Source organism: Salarias fasciatus, chromosome 10 (assembly GCF_902148845.1).
Source record: "Salarias fasciatus chromosome 10, fSalaFa1.1, whole genome shotgun sequence".
Lineage (NCBI taxonomy): Eukaryota > Metazoa > Chordata > Actinopteri > Blenniiformes > Blenniidae > Salarias > Salarias fasciatus.
This window is the reverse complement of record NC_043754.1, coordinates 7,346,665-7,370,627: the sequence shown is the minus strand read 5'-3', so window position 1 is coordinate 7,370,627 and position 23,963 is coordinate 7,346,665. Positions and strand designations below refer to the sequence as shown.

The window sequence follows — 23,963 nt, the reverse complement described above, 5'->3', positions numbered from 1 at the left end:
TTGGCAAGTGTGCATTTTGTAGCTCACTTCAATCAGATTTTGCTGCCTTTTATTCATGCCTAATGAAAATATTTCAAAGGAAATATTTGGTTTCCATTACAATCCAATTCATTAAGTATTCATAAAGCTGTGGCCCTTGATCATTTTGTCCAATATGGGGATACACGTGTTTATATGGACAACAAAAACAGCTGATTAACTCTGTGACATGCTTAATGCTTTTATTGCTAAGATTAGAAATGGCTTTCTTAAAGTTAGTTTTGTCCTCTATAGTTATTATATATTAATGATTTTTTTTCCTTTGTTGGGGCAGCTTTCTTTATTAAAACAGAATCATTTTAAAACTAGAGCGCCATTATTAATTCACTGAACTGGAGTTAATTTCAGGGATTAACATTTGAGATGGCGGAGGTGTTTGTGAACAAGGTTGCCAGATTAAAAGCTGTGGCTGATGCCAGAGAAAGCATGCGTCATTTATCCCCTTGACGAAGTTATTTCTCTGCATTCAACCCAACTTTGCATACCGTAATTACAAGCAGCTTGAATATGTCGTAATGTGGACTGTGCTGTAACTGCAAGAGATGATCAATACCCACCAAATAAGGACATTTCTGTTGTTATAATAAAGATTTGTTTATTTGTATGTCAGTGAAAACCCTGTTTCTTCCTCAGAAGTGTGAGTAATACACAGCTACAGCAGCCAGGCATCTGTGCTGTGTTGGTCAGCAGCCTGCTCGCACACTGCAACCAGCTTCTTTGTAAATTAGCCAATGTGAGTGAGTTAGTCTTCCTGGCACAAATCAGGAGAACTGCTTTCAGGTGATTTCCATTCTTTATACATTTCCATTCTAGTTTATGATGGATCCAACTGCTCATGTTGTCTATGAGTAAGTATTGCACAGTGAATCATAAACATAATATGATATTCACATGTGACAGGTAGTTAAACACAGGATGAAAATTGTTCCTCAGAACGCCACTTTACTGATTATAGCTCCCCAGAACACCATCTGATCATTTCCTTTATGCATTATGGGAATTGAATAACTGTCTTTACTATGGATGCCTCCCTGTGGTGAAAGCTAATCTGAATTATAATTATGATTTCAGTGTAGTTTCACATTACTCCCACACGTCGTCAGAGGAAATGACTTCTCACTGTCTATAAAACCCTTGATGTGCTGATGAAATGTTTACGATTGCATGTCTGTTTTTACTGCGTCACCCAAACGCAACAATGAGATTGGCTTTCAGCGATTGGCTCGCCGAGCGGGAGTAACTGCCTGTGATTGGTTAAAAAATTATAGGCGGGCTAAAGTGAGTTGATTGACAGTAGAATGACCAATTACAGCATCCAATCGTTTTCCGTGCGCGTTATCCCAACTGTAATACATTACTATATTTTCTGATTATTCATGAACGCATCGTTGCCGACCATCACGTGTGTTGAGCGTCCTTCTGCTTGTTTGAGAATTCTGTGTCCTCAGTTTTGTCTGTCAGGCTAAGAGGACAGCGACCGATAAATCAAGCCCCAGGCTTACATTAAGATGGATAGTTTAGATACAGGACAGGTGCAATTATATAAATCACCAAATATTACCTATGTTTTTGTCTCCATTCAATAAACTGTAATATATAACCTTACCTTTTTCCTGCGATATTATTTGTCACTATAATAAAAATAACTTCACTAGTCAATAATCGTTCCTCTTGACCCCCCCACAGATTAACCTGCTGTTTGTGAATGTACGTGTCGCGAGCTGGCCGGTTTCATAACTGCGCTTTGATTGGCGTGTACAACCTGCAAAGCAAAGGACGGGGATAAGCACGCCCAGTCAGGTTCGGGCTACATCAGGCGTAAGCTTTAGCGGCTAAGCTAGCGTCCCCTCCGGTATGTATTGAGTTAATGGGTCCGTATCTTCACATGAACGCCGCTGCTCGTTTCATATGATGCCAACCGTCCACGTTAGCTAGCCCGGCTGCTAAATGTGAGGGGAGAGGGGTTTGTTCCTGCCCGCCGCCAGCAGCCAGCAGCAGCAGTTTACGGGTAGTCTTGACTACAGCTGGCTCCGGTCGCCCGGTAAACTTCCTCCTCCGTGTGCGGATGAGGTAGTCCACAGGCGGTGGATACATGTCTACCTCTCAACCACGAGGCGAGCGACGACAGGGAAACCTCGCAGTTCATGTTTCGCCAAGAAGTCAGTGTGTCGTCTTTTATTCCATCTTGTTCGTATCTTTTCCAACACGAGAAGAGGAATATGTCCAGATATAACATATACAGCCTGCTGGACTGGATCTACGGCGGGGTGGACCCGAAGTTTGAGGGGAACGGGGGCCCCGAGTGTGCCGCCTTCCTGGCGCCCCAGCAGCGCATCAGTGAGAGTCTGGTCATCGTCCTCCTCTCCCTGCTGGAGATCGCGGTCGCGCTGAAGAAGATCAACCTGTCCAAAGAGCTCCGGGTGGTGGGCAAGGACTGCACACGGACGAAGGAGGACAGCCTGGGGAAGAACTTGTTGCTGGTCGCTCTTTGCATGACTTTCGGAGTGGAGGTTGGCTTCAAATTCGCCACAAAGACCGTGATCTACCTGCTGAACCCGTGCCATGTCGTGACCATGGTCCAGGTGAGCACCCGCACCCCATTGTTGTCATAAACAGTCCAAACATGGGTTTCTTACAAGTGATCAGGGTTGCTATACACTGGTTACAAACAACTATTTGTCATGTCCCATCACCTTAATCATTTCCCAGGAGTGTTATTTATTTTCTCAGGATTGTACAGGTCTGTGTAAAAGTCCCAGACAACAGATTGCAAAGTAGCACCCCTCTCAAAACAGATGTGTTAATATGGTATGAATTAACACCATGCAAAGTGAATGATCAACAGAGGGAATCAGCATTCAGCGTGTCCACTCTTCACACCCAAAACAACAGCATCAATCCCTCTCAGCAAACTTGTTTCTAAAATCGTTCTGCTGACCAGAAACTCAGCACAAATCTGCTGTTGAGTGTAAACTCGCTCATAATCTGTTGAGATCTGGCCTCCATGGGTGGGGCACACCATTACTTCCAGGACTTTTAATTCATGTTCATATTATAAAACACCATGGATGTGTGATTAGGATTATTGTGTTTAGCATATCTGAAAAGAAAACCAATTCTTTTATTTATGTGTAATAGGTTTTTTTTCTAAACATTTGCACAGTATTTGTGTAAAGAGGTTCTCCATGGTCATACCTGGGTCTTTGGACGTGCTTGACTGGCCTCCAGGGTGTCACTGGGTAATTAAATGAGAGATAGTGTGCAGATGCATGTAGTAATTTTATTTTTTTAACTTTATTGACTATTGCATTATTGGCTGCTATGCTGTGTGTCACACTTGAACTTGCAGATAAAAAAACAACTGTTACCTTGCAAATTTGGTGAGTCATAGTGGAAAAAATACAGTTTTATTTACTTCTTCACTGAACTTGAAAATTTTAGAAAAACCGAAGCGCAATTGCAAAACAAACACTGGGAAATACTGAGAAAAAGTGAGGCAGAGCAACAGTAGCTCTTAAAAATAGTGACACAAGCTGAATTTTATCGAGAGAATTTTCCTTTTGAGCAAAACTGAAGTCGGCAAACATCCCGGCCCTCTAGAGAAGTGCAGATTTTTTTTGATGAAATAAGATCAGTAGTAACAAAAATAATGCATTAAATTGATAGTTCCCTGTCAGGCATCACAAAGTAAAATCTTGCATATATCAAGTGACTATTCATTGAGTCTGAAATTGTTAAAAATCTGAAAAATCTAATCTAACAGTGGAGAGCATCCTAGGCTCTGAACCAGTTCAGATAAAACATGGGCAATTATAGCAGCAATGATCAGAAATGTGTGTTAAATCCGTTGTTTAAAGAAGGGTAAATCCGGACTTGGCCTGAAATACTGCTTAGCTTTGTGTCGTGAAGACTTTATTACACATCAGTTATGGAGTCAGACCAGTGCCGTCATAAAAGATAACATGATTATCTCCTTCAGAGTGTGCAACAGGATCTAGGTGTGAGCTCCCAGTTCATGACTGGAATCACAAACAGATTTAAAGCTGGACAACCGAGGACTGAATTCAACCTGTTGAATGTGAATGCTTCCATTTGGTATTTTAAGGTTCGAATGAGAGGTTATATAAGCATGTCTTTCCTCCTCCACTTGCTGGTCACCTGACCTTCACGGTCGTAGCAAAAGGTCGCCGTCAACTACAGCGCGGTTGTTCGTCACGCAGATGAAATGTGGAGGTGGGGTGACGCTGATGTGTTAGGACCATTTCATGTAGCATGGAGGTGCTATGAGAAGCCGATGAAAATGCTGACTGCAGTTAAAAATCAACTGATGGCAGCAAAATTTCCTCGTTGTATGAGATCAGGGTTATTATTAGATATTTTCCGTATGTGTTTGCAATTTGTTTTAGGTGAAAATCAGTCACTTCTTGTTAAGAAGACTATATTTTATAATGAAAACAAAACATTTTTGTTTCAATTAAGTTGTTCATTACACGAAAACAGGATGGCAAGTCCCTAAAGGTGTTTTCTTTAAACACTTCTATTCCAGAGTTCAGTGTTATCAAAAACCAACTTTTCAGAAACATTTTACTGACTTTTGGACACTACAAGTGAAATATTTAAATCAGTTTTTAAAACTAGTAACTGTACTTATTAATTACAGATTTTGAGTATTTTGCTACCTCTTGCAAGTGACAACAAAAAACTGTTAATCTGCAGATTTAAACGTCTTTTATTTACAGTTTGTTGGATTGTAAGCAACAAAAAGTTAAATTCATGTCTGTAAAGTGAATATTACTGATGAAAGTGGGGTTTTTACACTAATGCAAGTTCTGTTTTTGTAGCTGACTACCTCAAGATCTGATGAAGTTCCCTTAAATCATGAAGTTCCTTTAAAGAAAGGTTTGTGGAGAGACGAGCACTCTGCACAGAAGTCACGTCGACAAACAAATACTGTCACCACATCAGCTTCTTGAAGCTCCCTCACCTTCCCGCTTGCCAAGAGGAGAGAAAGTTCTCAGTTTGATGATTTGAAGTTAAACTTTTACCACTTTCCAGTTACTAATTAAGAAGACACGTTAAGTTTTAGGATTTCAAAGCAGTTGTCAGACCTTACGGTTGTTTTCTGCAGGTGATAAAGCATAGACCTGCTGGAGCTTGACCCTGTCATTAAAAAAAAAAAAAAAAAACGTGGTGCCAGATGAGTGTTTTGCATTCTTGGACTGGAATGGAATGCGATACAGGAGGAGCGTAACACAAAACTTTCACCGTGGCGTGTTTGTGATGTCGGTTTACATGACGGCAGTGCTCAGAGCCACTGCAGCCATCAGCTGTGGCTGATGGCTGCGTGCGAACTACATCGTTTTAAATGTCTCTGCTGTTGCCGTGTAAATGCACAGCACTGCTTTATAAACGTAAGAGCTTTCTGAAACAAACAAGTTGTTGTCACTTGGAATGTTGTTGTGTACACGGGGCCTCAATGTGTTTTTTTTTTTTTTATCTCAGCATTCAGTTGAGGATCTTTTTGTTCTGTTCATGATTGAGAGTCGCTGGTGTTGCATCTACAGCATCGGGGTGGGGTTGGTGCTGTGTAAAGCCTTATTGGAAACCTAAGCTGTGCAAAAGACCTTGAACAAGAGGAGGAGTGGTCAGTTTCTCTGTTTCCTCTGCACTTTCTCAGGAGAGTATCTGGTAACAATAGTGAGTTCAGAACAGCAAGGACTTTCATGCGACTTTTTAAAGGTTGAAATAAATATAAGTTTCTCCAAAGTTCCCATGATGCCGGGTGAAATGTGCAGAGTCAAGTGTTTCTGCAGCTGAAGGCAGCGCAGCCCTTGAGTAATCAACAAAGGTGTGCGCTTCACCTGCGAGCTGAGCTGTTAACAAAGGCTGTGTTCCCATGCTGCCGCAGCAGAATATTTTCCTTCTGCTGTTATTTTCTGTTGTGTTGATTTGTATTCAGATTCCAGAAAAGCATGATAGCAGTAAGACCCCGCTGTGGGAGAAAAGATGACGATGCTCTGCCGTGCTCAGAGCAGCTGTTGCCACTTGTGACGTTCCTCCCCGTATCAGAAACACCAGGTGAGCACGGATCACTCAGCACAAGGTGAGATTTCCCCCCTGGGGGGTGAGGAGTTCACCGGGTAATGACTGATGAGCGGATGCTTCCCATCTGACAGCACAGATGTCTGCGATATCCACCACGACGCGGTAGAGGAGCAGTTACGCTGCTGCATACCGACCTGCCAGCTCACTGCCATGGATTTCCTTCTGCCATCCTGTGGGTGTGGCTGTAGCTGCTTCAACAAATCCAATAACAGAGACCATGCAGTGATATGGAGATCCAAGTCTGCTCCCAATAGGCTGGAAAATGACACGCCGCATGGGCTTACGTCAGTTTTTCAGTTCATCGTGATGATCTTGACTGAGATAGCCATACCTAGTGGTGTATGTCTCAAGAAATAACACGTAGTCCTCACACATGCTGGTGTGTTTGTAGTTGAAGTTTATCAGGAAGCGATCTGTTGATGTTTGGTGCGGTCAAAGTGAAAGCGTTATGAGCAAAAATGTAGATTGGAATGATGAGTTAAAAAAAGCAAATGTGCCTGCAGTGTTTTGAACCATCATTAAAAAATATTTGGTCCCATTTTAAGTTAAGATTGTAATGTTGATTTATCATGTTGCATGTACAACAATATAAAGATAGGTCAAGAATTCTTTTCTGTGTAGCTGACCAACCTGACCATTATGTGTCTGGCAGAAATCGATTTCAGATGCTGTTGTAAAGCTGTGATCAAGATTTACTGTTTTTGTTGACTCAGTTTTTCGTTTCTGTAAAAGGAAAAAAGGCTCTCAAACATATGATAGGTGTTCAGGGATTAAGGCCTTTCTACACTGGTGTTTATTGGTAAGTCTGAACAGCTCATTACCAGTTACAGGATTGTGTGTGTGTCCTCAGGTATGACACACACACACACACACACACTCTTATCAAGTCAACATTCTTCCTTTGTGCACGTTGCCGGTATTTCCTGTAAAAGTGAACTTACAGACTGGTGATAGATCACAGGTCAGGTGAGGATAAATGCTGCTGCAGGAAATATTAACTCATTCAAGCTTGTGTCTTCGGGCATTTCTGCTGCAGCTTTGAATGAATCGCACACAGGATGAGCGCTCACTCCCAAAACGAAGTAGCATGCTGTTAACAAGCTGTGTGCCAGCAACACTCAAATATCAGTATGAGGGTTTAAAATGCAGCCACATTTACTGTGTCGGCTGCAGCAGGAAGCTCCAGATCAACAGATTGTTGACTCAGTCAGATTACACTGAAAGCACTGAAGCCTTTTTTACATGTATGACTCCCCCTGTATGAAAAGAAGCATGGCTTATCAGCACTGATGTTAATCAGTATGTGAAAAGGCCTCTGCTCTTTTCTTGTCACTCGTCAATAAAGTGAAAGCGATCGTAGATTTACCCAATGTAATACAGTATATTGATACAAAACTCCGTTTCACTGACTCTGTGGTAGGTTTTGGAGTTTCAAGCCATCATGACAAAGGATTTAGTTTACATGCTGAATCTTTAGCAGTAGCTCCAGAGTCAAAATGGGAATTCCAAGAAGCGGTCTGCTTTTTGGTAACAACTGAGCAACTGTAACTCACTGCTGCCACCCACTGCACATAAGTTTCATGACATAAATCTTATTCACGTAATAATTTGTAAACCCAAGTTCACCCACTTTATCAACTCACCTCCAGCTGTGTGTATGAGTTCATGGCTGCAGTCGTTTCTGCTCGCCTGTCGTCCTGGAGGAGTTTATTTCGCTGTGATTAGTGTCACCTTGAGTGACTGCTCTCCACGCTGTCACTGCTCATAAGATCACAAGTTGCAGATGTGCTCTTGACGCTGCTTTTTATTCCCAATTCTTTTAGAGTATCTGGATGCCCGTGTCCCCCGACTATAAGCATAACGGCAACAGAGAAGATATCGACATTATGCTTCAAACTAAATTATACCTGGGTAGTTAAAGTTAATAGGGGAGAAACAGCCATCACTGTTAACTGTGTCTATTATGCTACAACAACAACGTCAAGCCTGGTTTGAGCCTCGTAACTATGATCATGCATTCATGTGAGCTTTATGATCTGGATTTATGTGTTGAAGTTCCTGGTGCACAGCGGAGACGGCAAATTGACCTTTGAGATGATCGCAGACTCTTCGGAGTTTTCTCCCCACAATTTCGACAGAATTTTTGGCCATTTATTTTTGCTTTGTTGTTCATTATGTAACCTTGACAGTATGTGTCTCTGTCTATATAGGAGAGGGCCAACTATTAGTTTTGTTTCTCAATATTTGGCATAATGCAACAACAGACATTGGCTTTGAATAGACTGAAAGTAATGGTGACTGTGTTGAACTGCGACTTTGTCTGGAGGACACTGCAGACTTTGACCTTTGCTCAGAACTTTTCTTTATTAAAGTCCTGGTGAGTGATGAAGCAATACTCTTTCATTCCCTTGCATTTTGTACGTTAGGTTGTAATATTGTGTATCTGCTGCATCTAGAGCAGGCCAGACCACTGGCACCTGTCCTAGCAAACACTGACTGAGAAGCAGCCTATGAGGCTACCACAGAGAGACCGGCAGTCACACATGCACACCTCCGGCTCACTTAACCTCACAAATGAAGGTGGCATGCATGTGATGCATATTCAGACCGTTGCCCTTTGCTGTGCAAGTTAACACCGATGTACAGATACCTATGCAGAGCATAAAGAAACAAAAAATGAACCAAAACATAAAATGAAAAAACTTTAAATTACCAAGTCTTGTGTTTAAGTTGCCATAGCAAAAAATAGTTCAGTGTCAAGGTACCGGGAGTCCCACAGGCATCAAATGCACGTTACCACACGACAGACGGCGCCGAGAGCACCGCAGAGCAGCTTCACCAAGTGGCAACTCGACGGAAAAGCAAATTAAAAGTTTTTGCAGAACACTGTCAGAGTATCAGAAGTCTGGAGGAATCGAGCCGCTGTCTGCCTCACACGCCACACATTGATTCAGCTGCTCCAGCGATAAGAAAGGCAGACTTTCCTATTAATTATGGAACCCTCTCTTTACAAAAAAAAAAATTCCAGAAACCCCCTAAATAGTTTACCAGCTCAGTTGGTCCTGCTTCTCCTGCAGAGTGAAATGCATGCTGCATACCAATGTGGGTCCTTTTGTCAGTCTGAACAAGCACCCTGCAAGGTTCACGGTGAACAGCAGGCCTCTAAATGTGCATGTTTCCCCTCTGTTTGTCCTTACACCGGGCAACACTTCTCAAAAGTCAGGACGTCGCCCCTGTCAGAGCTGACGAGCCTTTTGGCAAAGTTCTGTCTGGACCCACATTACTCATGAAACAGGAAATGAACTGTATAAAAGTGATGGTCATAATCATTGATTGATTACATTTCAAAGAGAGCTGAAAGGATTGAAGACATTTATTGATAAACTTGTGTCGCTGCTGTATGAATGGGACACTTTTTTGAGATGACAATGCAGAAACGACGCTTTTTCACTTGAAATGTCATCATGTAATCGGAGTCCTTAGTTTCAAACATGGTGCAGATTTCAGTGAAAAGTGAACCACAGTAGCACTTTAAATCCTACCAAACCATCAACAACTACAGGGCTGAGTTGACTGTTGCGTTTACACTGAGGGGATGCAAATGGGTTTGGACTCACTGAAGCGCTCGCATTCCAAACACAGGTGTAGGAGAAGAGGAATTATTGTAGCACTACTTTCTGAAGTTGTAGCGCCGCTTTCCAGTTGCCTCGGGGCTTGTAATTCTGAACCTGTTCGAGAGCTGTGGAGCAGAAATAATGAACGACCCCGCCCACTTCAGATCAGGATTCAGACGGTAAACTCTGCAAAGCTTCACAGATGGCAGCATAAACAGTGTTTCCGCGCTGTTTTTACAGAAGCTCCAGGTTTTTCACCTGTTTCCGTGACTCATATAAACAGCCACGTTGTCCTGTTACGCCGATGTTGGGAAATGCAGCGCAGTGTTTGTGTGGAAACTCAGAGAGCGCCAGTGCAGGAACAGCTGTTGTCCGAGATGCAATGGGATGTTTCAAACATTACAACATGGATTTCTGACTTAGATCTTTCTGCGTTAGGATTTGTGAACTTCAGAGACAGATGGAAAGCAGCATACCAGTGTGGATCAGTCAGACTGTCTTGTTCCTTGATATAAAACTCGAGATCGTCCCTGATTTGGGATGTTATTACATCAGTATGTAGCAGATGTGTTGCTTCATTAAGGTGTTTTTTGAACGCACCAATAGCCAACCGCACTACAGTATTCTAACACTGATCTTAACCAATTAAGAAATACTTGAGAGCAACTTTCCTACAATAAAAGCAGTAGCCAGGACTGGATTAATGCTAAGCAGTATGTCTCACCTATAAATAAGTTCATGACTTCATGGTCCAGCGTCCCACACGAGGATTAATCCTGATTCCACACTGCCGTGGCCTTTTGAATCAATTTAACTCGGACTGGCTTTCCCTGACATTTTTTGGATTAGGTCGAGTTTTAACATGGTCCCAAATTATCTGACCTGATTTCCTTGGCTCAGTACCAACAGGAACACATGCTTTGTTGTTTCTGTCTCGCAGTGTGTCGACAAAAGCCATCAATCAAACTCAGGCTTAGATCCGATGCCGCTGCTGGAGCACACAGCCATAAACAGTGTTTATTCTCGCTTTGGGTTTATTGGGTTTAATTTACTATTAACGATCCTCGTTATTGGGTCGGGTTGTTCACTGTGAAAATTCCTGCTCAATGTTTAGTCACATCATTTATTTCCAGGTTATTTATTCACTGTAATTAAACAGACTTAAAGTTCGAAGTTTGTTTTTTTTTGTTTGTTTTTTTGTAGATGCAGCAAAATCGAACTTCGCATTGCATTGACAGAAGCATAATCCTCACACAGCATGCAATCATGAAGCTCCAAGCGGCCACACCAGCAACTTCCACCCATAAGAAAATGTATTTTTCATCGTTTTTCACTGTCTTCTTGGGTGGTCGCTGCAAGCCGTCTTGCGGAGATAAACTTTGTGTGAATGTTCACACTGCAGATCAGTACAGAGCGATGGAGTGTACAGCACATCGGTCCCAGAGACATACGTGTTCAAGCCCGTGGCCGGTGGGTAGTTGTACAACAAATCTCAGGTCAATTGCTTTCCTGTAATTCTGTTTCCAGCCTTCGGGCAAAGCAACTTTTTTCTTGTGTCAGATGGTGTTTTTGAACCAATCCATGTCTGCTGTGTCCTGCGGGCCCCCGCTCAGCCCCCGTCACGGTGCGCAGATTGCAAGCCCACCTTGTAGCCTGGGTTTTCATTCCACGAAAAGACAAAGTTTTTGATATAAATAGCATTTGGCAAGGGAGAGGTATTAGAAAATAAGTTCCTCCTTTTGTTTTCTAATGAATCCACGTGGGTTTTAAACAAAGCATCAGCAGCTTGTAGTTAAAGCAGAGAGCGCAAAGTGTTTTTGATAATTAAACTGTGATCCACCTTGTTTTTTATCCGTCTGGTCTTCTCTTGTGAGTACATGTTACAGTTTTTTTAATCAAGCAATGAAATACATTCATGTCAACACCGGACAGGCTTTGGAAATCTGCACTAATTGCCTGACTATCTTCTGACTTCTCTTCTTCTTGATTTGAAGCAAGAAACACTTTGCCGTGGCTCCGATGGGATCCTCTCTTTGACACTTGCGCTCCTATTATATTGACACAGGCTTGTTAAAGCGTCCCAGCCATTTCACAGCACTGAAAGGTGTGAAGCAGTCGAACCGTTTCACAATACCAGTCAGAGATTTGATTTTGTGAAAGCCGCAATAATTTCAACCTCATTACCAGCGGGACTAATTGTGACTGAGCACTGATCCCCCGGGGATGGATGAGAGTAATGAGCGCAATGGTACGAAGGAGGAAAAAGTCAGGTTTTTTTGTTTTTTTTTTCTACATGACCGTATAATGACAAGGTATTTCACAACTTTTAAAATGCACAAATCCACTGTGAAAACTGAGTTTTCATACTGAACATGTGAATAACTTTCAGGTTACAGGCCTGAAGGGGGTCAGAATGCGCCCTGTGTCTGATATGAATCATAATGCAGTTTCTGATTTCTCCCACAGATCTTTCTGCTGGCCTGCCCGCCATGTAAAACAGCCATGGTTGTGTTTAGGTGAGTAGAGTGTCCCGGGGGGGGGGTCCAAACTTTGTGAGAAGCAGCCCTCACCTTGATGATACATCTTTGAGAAGTTGTTCCTCTGAGCCAGAAATCTCTGCTTCCCTCAGTGAGCCAGAGCCTCTTTCTCTTTATATTCTGAAGGGTTTGTTCATACATCATTCCCAGCCTGATTTGAGGTTCATTGTATACTTAAAAACATGCCAAAAATTGATTTTTCTGTCGCTGTTGGCAGCGCTTTCTGCTTTATGGAATAATAAAAAGACAAATCCACAATGCCGTTTGACAAACCCATTGAATCTCAAACAAAATAAATGTGAAATATGAACTTGAAAATGTCAAGATGCAAAGCTTAACGGAATTAATCAGCTGAAGACGTTTCATGGCCGCACACAATACATTTTACTCTATAAAATCAACTTAACCTCTGATTTCTTCTGTTGTGGTTGCTGGCAGGATTTGACTGCATCTTTCCCACTAATATAATCAGTTTATGATGCCTCTATACTGAAGTGGTCCCCAACAGTGTGTCACACATTTGTAGCATCAACCAAAAACACACAGCGATATTGAAAACATGTCAGGTTATGAAAGACAGCAGTGCAGAGTACCCGGCCTTCTTGGAGTCCCTGGGAGGGGTGCTGGACAGTGCTCCGACTGGGGGACTCCACTGTTCTACTGGGGGACTTCAACGCCCACGTGGGCAGCGACGGACGGTGAGACCTGGAAGGGGGTGATTGGGACGAACGGCTTCTCTGATCTGAACCCGAGTGGTGTTCTGTTATTGGACTTCTGTGCTAGTCACAGTTTGTCCATAACAAACACCATGTTCGAGCACAGGGGTGTCCATAAGTGCACTTGGCACCATGACACCCTCGGGCAGAGGTCGAGGATCGACTTTGTTGTCGTGTCATCTGACCTCCGGCCGCGTGTCTTGGACACTCGGGTGAAGAGAGGAGCAGAGCTGTCGACCGATCACCACCTGGTGGTGAGTTTGATTCGCTGGCGGAGGAGGAAACCGGACAGACTTGGCAGACCCAAACGTGTTGTGAGGGTCTGCTGTGAACGTCTGGTGGGACCCTCTGTCAGCATGGTTATCAACTCCCACCTCCGGGAGAGCTTCTCTCATGTCCCGAGGGAGGCTGGGGGCATTGAGTCCGAGTGGACCATGTTCTCCACCTCCGTTGTTGAAGCAGCTGCTCAGAGCTGTGGTCGTAAGGTCTCCGGTGCCTGTCGTGGCAGCAACCCCTGAACCCGGTGGTGGACACCGGAAGTGAGGGCTGCTGTCAAGCTGAAGGAGGAGTCCTATCGAGCCTTGTTGGCTCGTAGGACTCCCAACACAGCTCACAGGTACCGGCAGGCCAAGCGAACTGCAGCCCGAGCGGTTGTGGAGGGAAAAACTTGGGTCTGGGAGGAGTTCGGGGAGGCCATGGAGGAGGACTACCGGTCAGCCTCGAAGAAATTCTGGCAAACCGTCCGGCGCCTCAGGAGGGGAAAGCAGGTCTCCGCTAACACTGTTTATAGTGGAGGTGGGGAGCTGCTGACCTCAACTAGGGATATTGTTGGACGGTTGAAGTAATACTTCGAGGACCTCCTCAATCCCATCGCCACGTCTTCCGTGGAGGAAGCAGAGGCCGAGGTCTTGGAGGTGGACTCACTCAACACCCAAGCCGAAGTCACCAAGGTGGTTGGTAAGCTCCTTGGTGGCAAGGCACCGGGGGTGGACAAGATTCGCCCTGAGTACCTTAAGTCTCTGGATGTGCAGGGACTGTCTTGGTTGACACGTCTCTGCAACATCGCGTGGCGGTCGGGGACGGTGCCTCTGGATTGGCAGACCGGGGTGGTGGTCCCCCTGTTTAAAAAGGGGGACCGGAGGGTGTGCTCCAACTATAGGGGGATCACATTTCTCAGCCTCCCTGGGAAAGTGTATTCCAGGGTACTGGAGAGGAGGATCTGACCGATAGTCGAACCTCGGATTCAGGAGGAACAATGCGGTTTTCGTCCTGGTCGTGGAAGACTGGCCCAGCTCTATACCCTCCATAGGGTGCTCAAGGGTTCGTGGGAGTTTGCCCAACCAGTCCACATGTGTTTTGTGGATTTGGAGAAGGCGTTTGACCGCGTCCCTCGTGGTGTCTTGTGGGGGGTGCTCCGGAAATACGGAGTCCGGGGCCCCTTGTTAAGGGCCGTCCGGTCTCTGTATGACCGGAATAGGAGTCTGGTCCGCATTGCTGGCAGTAAGTCGGACCTGTTCCCGGTGCATGTTGGACTCCGGCAGGGCTGCCCTTTGTCACCGGTTCTGTTCATAATCTTCATGGACAGAATTTCTATGCGCAGCCAGGGCCCGGAGGGGGTCAGGTTTGGTAGCCACAGGATTTCGTCTCTGCTTTTTGCAGATGATGTTGTCTTTTTGGCTTCATCGAACCCAGACCTGCAGCATGCACTGGGGTGGTTCGCAGCCGAGTGTGAAGCGACAGGGATGAGGATCAGCACCTCCAAATCCGAGGCCATGGTCCTCAACCAGAAGAAGGTGGCTTGCCCTCTCCAGGTCGGTGGAGAGACTCTGGCCCAAGTGGAGGAGTTTAAGTATCTTGGGGTCTTGTTCACGAGTGGGGGACGGATGGAGCGTGAGATTGACAGGCGGATCGGTGCAGCGGCTGCAGTGATGCAGTCGTTGTATTGGTCAGTTGTGGTGAAGAAGGAGTTGAGCCGAAAGGAGAAGCTCTCGATTTAGCGGTCAGTCTACGTTCCGACCCTCACCTATGGTCATGACCTTTGGGTCATGACCGAAAGGACAAGATCCCGGATACAAGCAGCTGAAATGAGCTTCCTCCGTAGGGTGGCTGGGCGCTCCCTTAGAGATAGGGTGAGGAGCTCAGTAACCAGGGAGGAGCTCGGAGTAGAGCCCTACTCCTCCACATCGAGAGGAGCCAGCTGAGGTGGCTCGGGCATCTGGTTAGGATGCCTCCTGGACGCCTCCCTAGGGAGGTGTTCTGGGCATGTCCCACCGGGAGGAGACCTTGGGGAAGACCCAGGACACGCTGGAGAGACCATGTCTCGCGGCTGGCCTGGGAACGCCTTGGGATCCTCCCGGAAGAGCTGGAGGAAGTGTCTGGGGACAGGGAAGTCTGGGCATCCCTGCTGAGGCTGCTGCTCCCGCGACCCGGCCCCGGATAAGCGGTAGAAAATGGATGGATGGATGAAAGAAAGTTGGAATTATCTTGGAAAAAGGAGCAGTCTTTTTTTTTAACAACTCTACACTCATAACACCCAAATAAATGAGGTGGGATGAACAAAAGTTTGTTTGAAAGAGGATTAGCGTGAAGCAGCGTTTGCATTAGCAGTAAGTGTCTGAATCCTTTAGTTAACTATCCCATTGAATAAACACCGGACGAGCTCCTCCGTCTGCAGACACGAGCGGCCGCCTGCCTCCCGCCCCGTCTGAGCTCCCCGTGTCTGTTAAGCCAAACAGCTGCAGGCCGTTCGTGAGGGGCGAAGCGAGCGCCGCTAACTCGTGAAAGCAATCTCTGAAAATTCCACACTTAAGCTCTGAAACAAAGCTGCCTCCGAGCTCAAAACTCGGCACAAATATTGATGATGGTAACTTGAAAAATATTTTCAAAGTAAAGGCGCGCCAGGATCAGATTCAAGTATTGATTGTGACTCGGAGCAGCGCTTTCCATCCCAAAAGTTAATTTTTAATTCATTCTCAGGAAAAAGAAAGCCAGTAAATAGTTGGCAGAGTTGAGTAATGATCAATAAGTATGTGAATGAAGCAAAGAGTTCTTTATTTTATTTTATTTTATTTATTTATTTTTTTTTTTAGGGAAAGGTCCTAAGGCCCCCTGGAGTGACAGCTGGGTTCATTTAAACTGACATTCCTACAGCAGTGCTGTTTTCCCACTGACCTTGGCTGTCACAACAGTTATTTTGGCTCGCCTGACAAAAAGAACAGTCGGAGGAAATAGACGTAGGGCCCCGCTTTGACACATAAAGCTTCTGGGCTGCTAAACTTTACTGTATACGGAGCCTTTTAAGATAAATCTTGGATATGGGAAGCATTTCTGTGCTTGTCACTGAAGGAGGATCCCGCTCTTTCTGTCTGCAGGAGCAGGGAGATGGAAACAGGTGTGTAAGAAAGATAAGCGCTAACCAAATCCTGAAGTCCGGCCAAAACCTACTAATTATGAAGGAGTCACTTCTGCTGACTCCTCCGAATCCTGACAGCAGCTCTGCGAGATCTCCCCGCAGTCACCGGAAAATGTGACTGCTGTAAAATGTAAAGTGAGAGCTTCTAATTGCCCGAAGCGTCGCCGATTTGACTTTTGACAGTCGGCACCCCAACAAGAAACGGACCCTGCCAGAGGATCGGAGACAGCTGGTGCTGACGGCATCGGGGCCGAAGCTGATGGCGTTCCAGCGACGTGGAGCGTAATCTGTTCAGTGCTGCACCTGCTCCTCGGCGCTAATTGACTCAAGCTAATACGGCCGCAACGTATTGATTTATGAAATGTAGGAATGATTGTTAAATCATCCTCACAGTCTCAAGCAGATGTGATGCAGCACCAGAATTTATTTAACATTTAATTTGATCCGTTTTGCTGATTTTGATGTTTGCCTCGTCTCCTGTGTGTTTACAGACTGCAGGTCCACATGCTGAATGGAGCCTTACTGGCTTTAATGTTCCCCGTCGTCAATACCAGACTGGTGAGTAACACGAAGTCTCCTGAATCCCTTCTCTGGAAGTCTTTCGTTCAATTTAATTCTTTAAATAAACTGTCATTTAGATCCAGATCTGTGTAACGTGTCACTAAGGTAACAGTCTTACTCAACAGGAAGTAGCCCGTGTTATGCAGTTTAATGAAACAGTCGTGGAGTTACTTCTCTTTTCATCATCTGTGGCTTGTGAAAATGAACTTTTACTCCCCCGATTAGGTCTGTTCTTTAAAAAGAAACAAAATTTTGAATTAATCCTAAACAAGAATAATCAGCAACACAACAGCTGTAATATTTCAGAGGTTCTGTAAACACAAGTTAGTGGTAACGTTCTTTACAAGAAGACCTGTAATTATGCTTTCCTCCTCCTCCTCCTCCTCCTCAGTGGAATGACGACAGGGAGACTTTTAAGTTAAAAAAGAGCAAACAGAGAAGATTTTCCCCGCCTCGTTCCGAAGCCGACGCTTCTGACACCCAGATGGAAGAAGTTGCAGACGTATTTCAGGATGTTTGTGGGAAGCTTAAGGATCCTTCTCGATGCTCAGCATTTTACCTGAGGTGGCAAAATGCACCAGCTATCGACAGACAACTGCGAAAGCTTTTAGAAAACACACACATTTTGAATTGCAAAATGAAAATGTTATCTACTTCAGTATGATTTATCCCTCATGTCACATTTAGTGGTGAAGTAAATGTGCCAGATGAGTGACTGCCTTACATTTAAATGGTGTGGACCGTTTTGAAATGCTCTGATTGTGGTATCTAAGTGTTTTTTTACATCACATCAGCGGACTTCCCCCTGTTTAACCGCTGCAACATGATTTCACCTGTTTCCACATGTGTTGCAAAAAAAAAGAAAAAAAAACTTTCTTTTTCATCAGACACCACCGGTTTTCTATCTGAAGAAAGTTTGAAAGGCTCTCGGTGATGGCTGCAGTTGAGGAGCGGACGCAGTCTACAATGCATAGATTTTAAATTTCATCGCCTGAATGAACCAGATGCGGACAGTTTGAACTCTCTGGTAATGCACCCATGAAGATGGGATGCCATTACCACACAGCAGCAAGAGAGAGAGAGAGCAGAGCCACATAGATGGTTCCCTATTTGAATAGAAAACGGGTTTCTCTGTAACAAGGAAGTATATTTTCATGAGATATATTTAGTGTTTTTCTACATGAATGGGTGCTGTGTTCCTGGTTAGATCTGTTTTTTTCTAAAATAGGTTTAATAAGACTAGAAGGTTGAGGACTGATCTTGAATGAATTATCTGTTTAATTCAGTTTATTGATGTAGCATCAAGCACTTCTTATGATATAATAGAACATAGAGAAGTGAGAATAGTATGAGAGAAAAGGAAAAGGAGAGAAACTGCAGAGTTAATGGTGATAGAAACCAGGTTACAAACTCCAGTTAAACTGTCAGAGATCCTGCAGGAAGATACAGAGAGAGAGGAGGGACGCATCAAGTTGACTTAAAGGAGAGATCATTCAGAATAAACCTAAAGCAGCCTAACTCAGAAAATACTCCAGTATAGCCTGGGGATAATAATGGTAAAGTTTCTTGGTTTGTCAACAGCTTGAACTGAAATTTTGAGCCTGTTTCAGCTCAAACTCACATAAGATCCTTATAAATTCACTTAAACATACAAAGCTATTGGAGCTCGACTGCAGAGAAGAGCTGAATACTTTTTATTTCAGAAAAGCAATATGGCGCTGTCTGCTCAGATTGTGAATAAAGGTGCTACCGGCGGTGTGTATTGGTGCTCCTCGTGGCTCTCGTCCCGCTGGCTGCCGAGTAAATTGTGAAAGTGAGAACAGATATCCCCGACTTCCACTTAAAGTCTCGGGACCCGAGCCGCCGAAGAAGCAAATGAGATTTGTGTCTGGGGCCCGTAGAAAGTCTCGGTGAGCTCTGGTCTCATTATGACTTGCTGTAAAGACTTAAACCGCTTCATTCTCTCCTTCAGCTCCCGTTTGAGAAGGAGATCTACTACATCCAGCACTTCATGCTCTACCTGGTTCCTCTTTACCTCTTCAGGAAAGGAGGTGAGTCTTTTCTCTTCCCGCCGTTCGCCCTGTACAGCGTTTGTCAGACCCGGTGGTTTTACCGGCTTCTTCCTTGTCCCGGCTGCTGTTGATCTTGTTGTTCTGTTGCGTAAACAAACGCCAGCCGCTTCCTCGTGCGTACACACAACCGACAAGGACTCGGAGCGCCACACACAACCGGAGTGGATCTCACTGCTGTGGATCGAGAGGCCTCGCCGCACAAAATATAAACCCCACAATCTGCCGCGCAAAGACCCCAACAGCTTCTCCCGCGATTAAAAAAGAAACAAACAAAAAAAAAAACCCCAATCTGCTTCTCCAGCTGCAGCTGCAGGCTCTTCGCTGTTTCCCCTCCTCGGACGCAATAACTGTGAAGCAGACATGTCCGAAGAGCATGAATTCTTCATCACAGCAAAAAATACAAACACTGGTGTTGACTCAGCTGCTTTCACACAAGATACCGTTGCTTTTGAAAAAGATGGCATAGTGAGCCAATCTAGCATCTGATCATAAACGGCAATAATTGAGACTCGACACAGTAATCTCTGGCAGTGAGACTGTTCTTTAAAACATGTTTCTACCAACAGATGTGGATTTCTGTGGTCTTTTAAGGAACAACGAGACAATCGTGCATTAAAAAGACGAAAGGGTTTATGCTAAACTAGGAGTTATAATAAGTTCAAGTAAAGCCGCACAAAAGGAAGCCCTCAGTTTTCCTTTGGAGGCGACGCACCGGGCGCCACGTGTGAGTCTTTCTTCTGGTTTTACTGTCTCCAGTGAGGAAACAGGAAAAGCCTGTTCCACACACAGCACATCCTGCTGCTGCTTTTCATGCGGCCGCCTCAGATCGGCTCAGCAGACGCGTTTCAAGGTTTTAAGGTTCTGTTTTGTTTTGTTTGTTTTAATGTTTGTGCGTGGCTGTTTTGCAGGTGTGTACAAGCCTGAGCCTCTGGGAGACATGTGGTGGGCGCTGCTCTCCACTGGCATCCTCTTCCTCTACCACTTCCTCTTCTTGCAGATTCTTGGCCTGGTAAGATGGAGCCCCCTGCTGGCCGTTGTGGCGCAGTTCACTGGAGCAGAGAACATTGGAGGAATCACAAATACTTGAGTCATGTCAAATTAAAATAAAAGTTTTGGTTCATATAAATATCAAATGTTTACAAGTAAAGTGGAAAAAAAACCAGTCGTTATCACAGAATTAAACATATAAAGTCTCAAGTCTACATACAGATGTATCAAAAAAAAACCTGATTTTTTTTTTTAAGAGTAGTGAACAGAACACTGAGACCAGAGCTGACATATCGGTGCTGCTCTCGTTGCTTTCAAACTAGTCTTATTTGTAAAAGCATACATAATTCAGCAGCTATAGGAGAAGGTTTCAATCACTTTGGCTGTAATTTAATATTGCTGTCCTTTTCCTTAGTCATTGTTTGGTTTTTGTGAAAATATCAGCAGTTTTATCATATATATACTCCACACCACAATGAAGAAAAACTTCCCCATTTCCAAGTTTGCAGCGTGTAGGTGATGAAAACGACGTAGCAACATGGCCGCCTCCAGCTGTGCAGCTTCAGAGTACAGAAGAGAGACCAGTGAGCTCCATCCTCAAGTCCCGATTCTTGCATTGATGCCATTTTGGATTAAATGACGTCAAAGAAGAGCTCAGTTATCGTTCAATAAAGTACTGTTACGTTTAAGTAACGTCACAATAATGCTGTTTATTCCAGTTTCTTGATCACAGGTATTTAGATAACTAAAATCAGTTTCTCATCTGCCACCGTTTTTGTAGATGAAATAGCATTGCTGTGGTTTTCTGCACTGTGCAGAATTCCTTGTAAATTTCCCATCTTACAGTCTCACCCTGCAGGTTACTACAGCAGCAGCAGCAGCAGCAGCAGCGAGGTGTTCAAGGACACTTCTGAGCTGTTATTTATCTGCTCTGTAAAAAAGCTTCAGAGCCCAGGGTATCATAATGTTCTCAGACACAACAGAGAAAATGATACTTGATCCGAATGGGCCTCCTCACGTTCTGTTAGATGTGTAACTAAACTACTGCAGTTTATATATTTAATCAGAACAAAAAATAAGGTCAAATTCTACCATCTGTGAAAAACTGAAGTGGTTAAATTTGTTATTGTTAAATACATTTTTACATGTTATTTGAGAGCTCTGCCCCTGAGACGGTATTTAATGACACAAAGCCATTAAAATGTTGTTCATTCGTTCATCTTTCAGCTTTGTGATGATGATAATCCACAAGGAAGGACGATTGTAAACATGAATACAGTTAAAAGCAACATTTTCTAATGAAGAAACGTCTGTGTTTCCGCGCAGGCGACCGAGGTGAACCTGAACAACATGCTGTGTCCGGCCGTGTCCGACCCTTTCTACGGGCCCTGGTACCGGATCTGGGCCACGGGCCACCAGACGCTGCTGACCCTCATCCACGGGAAGATCCTCACCATGCTGTCGCAGCACAGCGGCGCCGTCTGCAGATACACGCTGGACACACTCCGACTGCGCAGCAAGAAAGTCGACTAAGGCGCCGCGCTCGGAGCCCCCGCTCCCCTGCTCATCGTTGAGATTTTATGTTTTTTAGTCAGCCTTTTAAAGCGTCTTTTTAAGATTCACCATCCGTTTTACTCCAGCAACAAGCATTTCAGGGCCCGTGAGCTCGTGTCTTTCTTTACGTGGCGCCGTCGGCTTGCAGACATGCGCGCATGCTCGTGCGTTTCCAGGACGGCCGGTCGCCGAGCCGGACGGATTGTATACAGTGTGAGCGAACAAGGAGATTTCTCTAGCTGCCTTTTTTTTGTTTTTTTTTTTGTTTTTTTTAAATGTCACGTTTTGAGGAACGGGAAGGAGGAGTCACCCTCACACCTCGGTTTCTCGCTGTGGATGTTGCTCTGCGTTTTTATGTTAGTGGGTGAAGCTGCTATGTTGTCGGCGCCTTGAAGCAGGTCGCGGACGTTACTGCTTGTCTGTAGTGCGAGGACACGTTCGATCACCTCTCAGTGTTGTCACAAACGGAATCGGAACTCTCACCTTATCGAAGCGTCACGTTTGTAAATGGCTTCCTCTGCCTTTTTTTTTTTTTTTTCTGTCTGTTCAGATCATTCCAGCTGTGATAATCAAACGTCACGAGGATGTTTCCCACGCCGCGGCTGAATGAATCGGTTACGGATCGACGCCGGGATGTTATTTTTAATAACCTCTGACTCGGAGGGCGCGTTTTATGTTGGACCTTATTCAGGAAGGTTTAGCCTCGAGTGAGTCGCCGGGATTCAAACGTTTTTTTTTTTTTTTTTTTTTATGCCAAGACGTAAGGGATTTTTTGGCAGGAGATGCACCTGTGCTGGAGTCGCGCGCCGCGCCACTCGAGGACGAGTGGACGAGCCGATTTACTGTGGATTCAGTCGCACTCTCACGTCTGTACAGAAACACAATGCTTCATAGATCTGCATGAACTTGAAATGGGTATTTTATAGGTTACCCAGTGGAAAGGGAGTATTAACAAACGCTGTCAGTCACGGTATATTTCATTTCAAGTATGAAAGGTGTGTGTTACTGTAGCATATTCTATACTTCACTGTAAAGAAAGGGATGAGAGAGACTTTTGTATTTTTCTCAGTTTGTGCTGTATTGACAAATAAAAGTGATTTCAGTTGACCAAGCGTCTCATGCACCGATCGTCCCATTCCTGACTTCTGTCTTCACTGTTTTACGCGCTATTGTTCCAATTCCAAACCAAATTTCAACTCAGTAACCCAAGTTTTTCTGTCGGGCTTCATTACTCCCTCAAACTAAGGGAACAAGTTGAGGTGTGTATTATAAGGTTAGAGCTCCTAAAGTAATCACAACACCTGATAAACACGGATATATCTGTTCCCTTAGTCTATTCAGCTGAGAACACATTATGTGACAAACAGTTCCCACAGAATAAACTCGTCAGAAGTAATCCTCTCCTTTTTCTTAGTTTCCGTCTAGTTTGTTCGCACAGCTTCACTTCCACCAGTTGATTGACTTGTTCCTGGAGTGACGAACAGAAAACACTGGGCCGTTCCCCCGGACTCGAACCGGGGATCCTGTCGCTGTTCACTCACTACACAACGGTGGTTCCTCACACTCACAATGATTGTTATTCTAAGATAAATATCTAGAATCCTCAAAATAATGAACTTGTGCAACAAACCAATTAACATATTCCCACAGGACTGACGGTCTCCTTCACCCGTTCCCTCCGGACATTCTGTTCTCACAAGAGGAAGAAGTTGTTTTCAGTCATCAGATTAAATTAAACTAAACAATTTGCTCCAATAAACTGGTTTGTTTTCTCAAAATAAGATTTTCTATTCTCTTCTAATTGACTCAGGACAATAAATCAATTGGTTCCCATAACATAAGTTGTTCCCACATGTTTTATAAACTACTAAATTCAAACTAAACTTTCAGCTTGTTTCATTGATGAACTCGTTAACTTAGACGAGTTCTGTTGCTGCAGCTGGTGGGATTTTCAAGATGCCAGAAAGACGAAGCAGGAAAAAAAGAAAAGCTTGCTGGATCTTGCAGAACCTCTGACAGTGATTAGTTGCCGTCTAATGTCAACTTGGCTGTTGCTTTCTATCTCTGTCTTCTCCTTTTTTTTTTCGCTCTTACTCTCGTCTTTCCTCCACTGCAGCAGAAATCCATCACTTCTGAACCTGGAACTGTGACATTTCTTCCTGCTTAAAGGGAGTTTTCACTTTCCACTGTTGCCTCAGCCCGATCATGAGGATTTGTGGATTCCTCTCCTCCTTCTATTGGAATGAAAAACAGTTGGATTGCCTTGTTGGTTGAAAATCTAAATAAAAACAAATGAGCAGAAGTGAGTGCTTTGAGAAGAACCGTTTCTTTGATGGTTCATCTTAAAGCAGATGTTTTCACACTGC

General features: G+C 44.3%; 1 protein-coding gene across 1 annotated transcript; it reads left to right on the top strand.

The window, feature by feature from the left end:
• The first annotated feature begins 1,857 nt into the window (after positions 1 to 1,857).
• tmem164 (transmembrane protein 164) lies at positions 1,858 to 22,705 on the top strand. Its single transcript, XM_030100425.1, has 6 exons — positions 1,858 to 2,621; positions 12,225 to 12,274; positions 16,915 to 16,981; positions 18,957 to 19,035; positions 19,965 to 20,065; positions 21,370 to 22,705. The coding sequence occupies exons 1-6, from the start codon at positions 2,184 to 2,186 to the stop codon at positions 21,574 to 21,576; spliced, it is 942 nt and encodes a 313-aa protein (XP_029956285.1). The 5' UTR covers positions 1,858 to 2,183; the 3' UTR covers positions 21,577 to 22,705.
• The last annotated feature ends 1,258 nt before the right edge of the window (positions 22,706 to 23,963 follow it).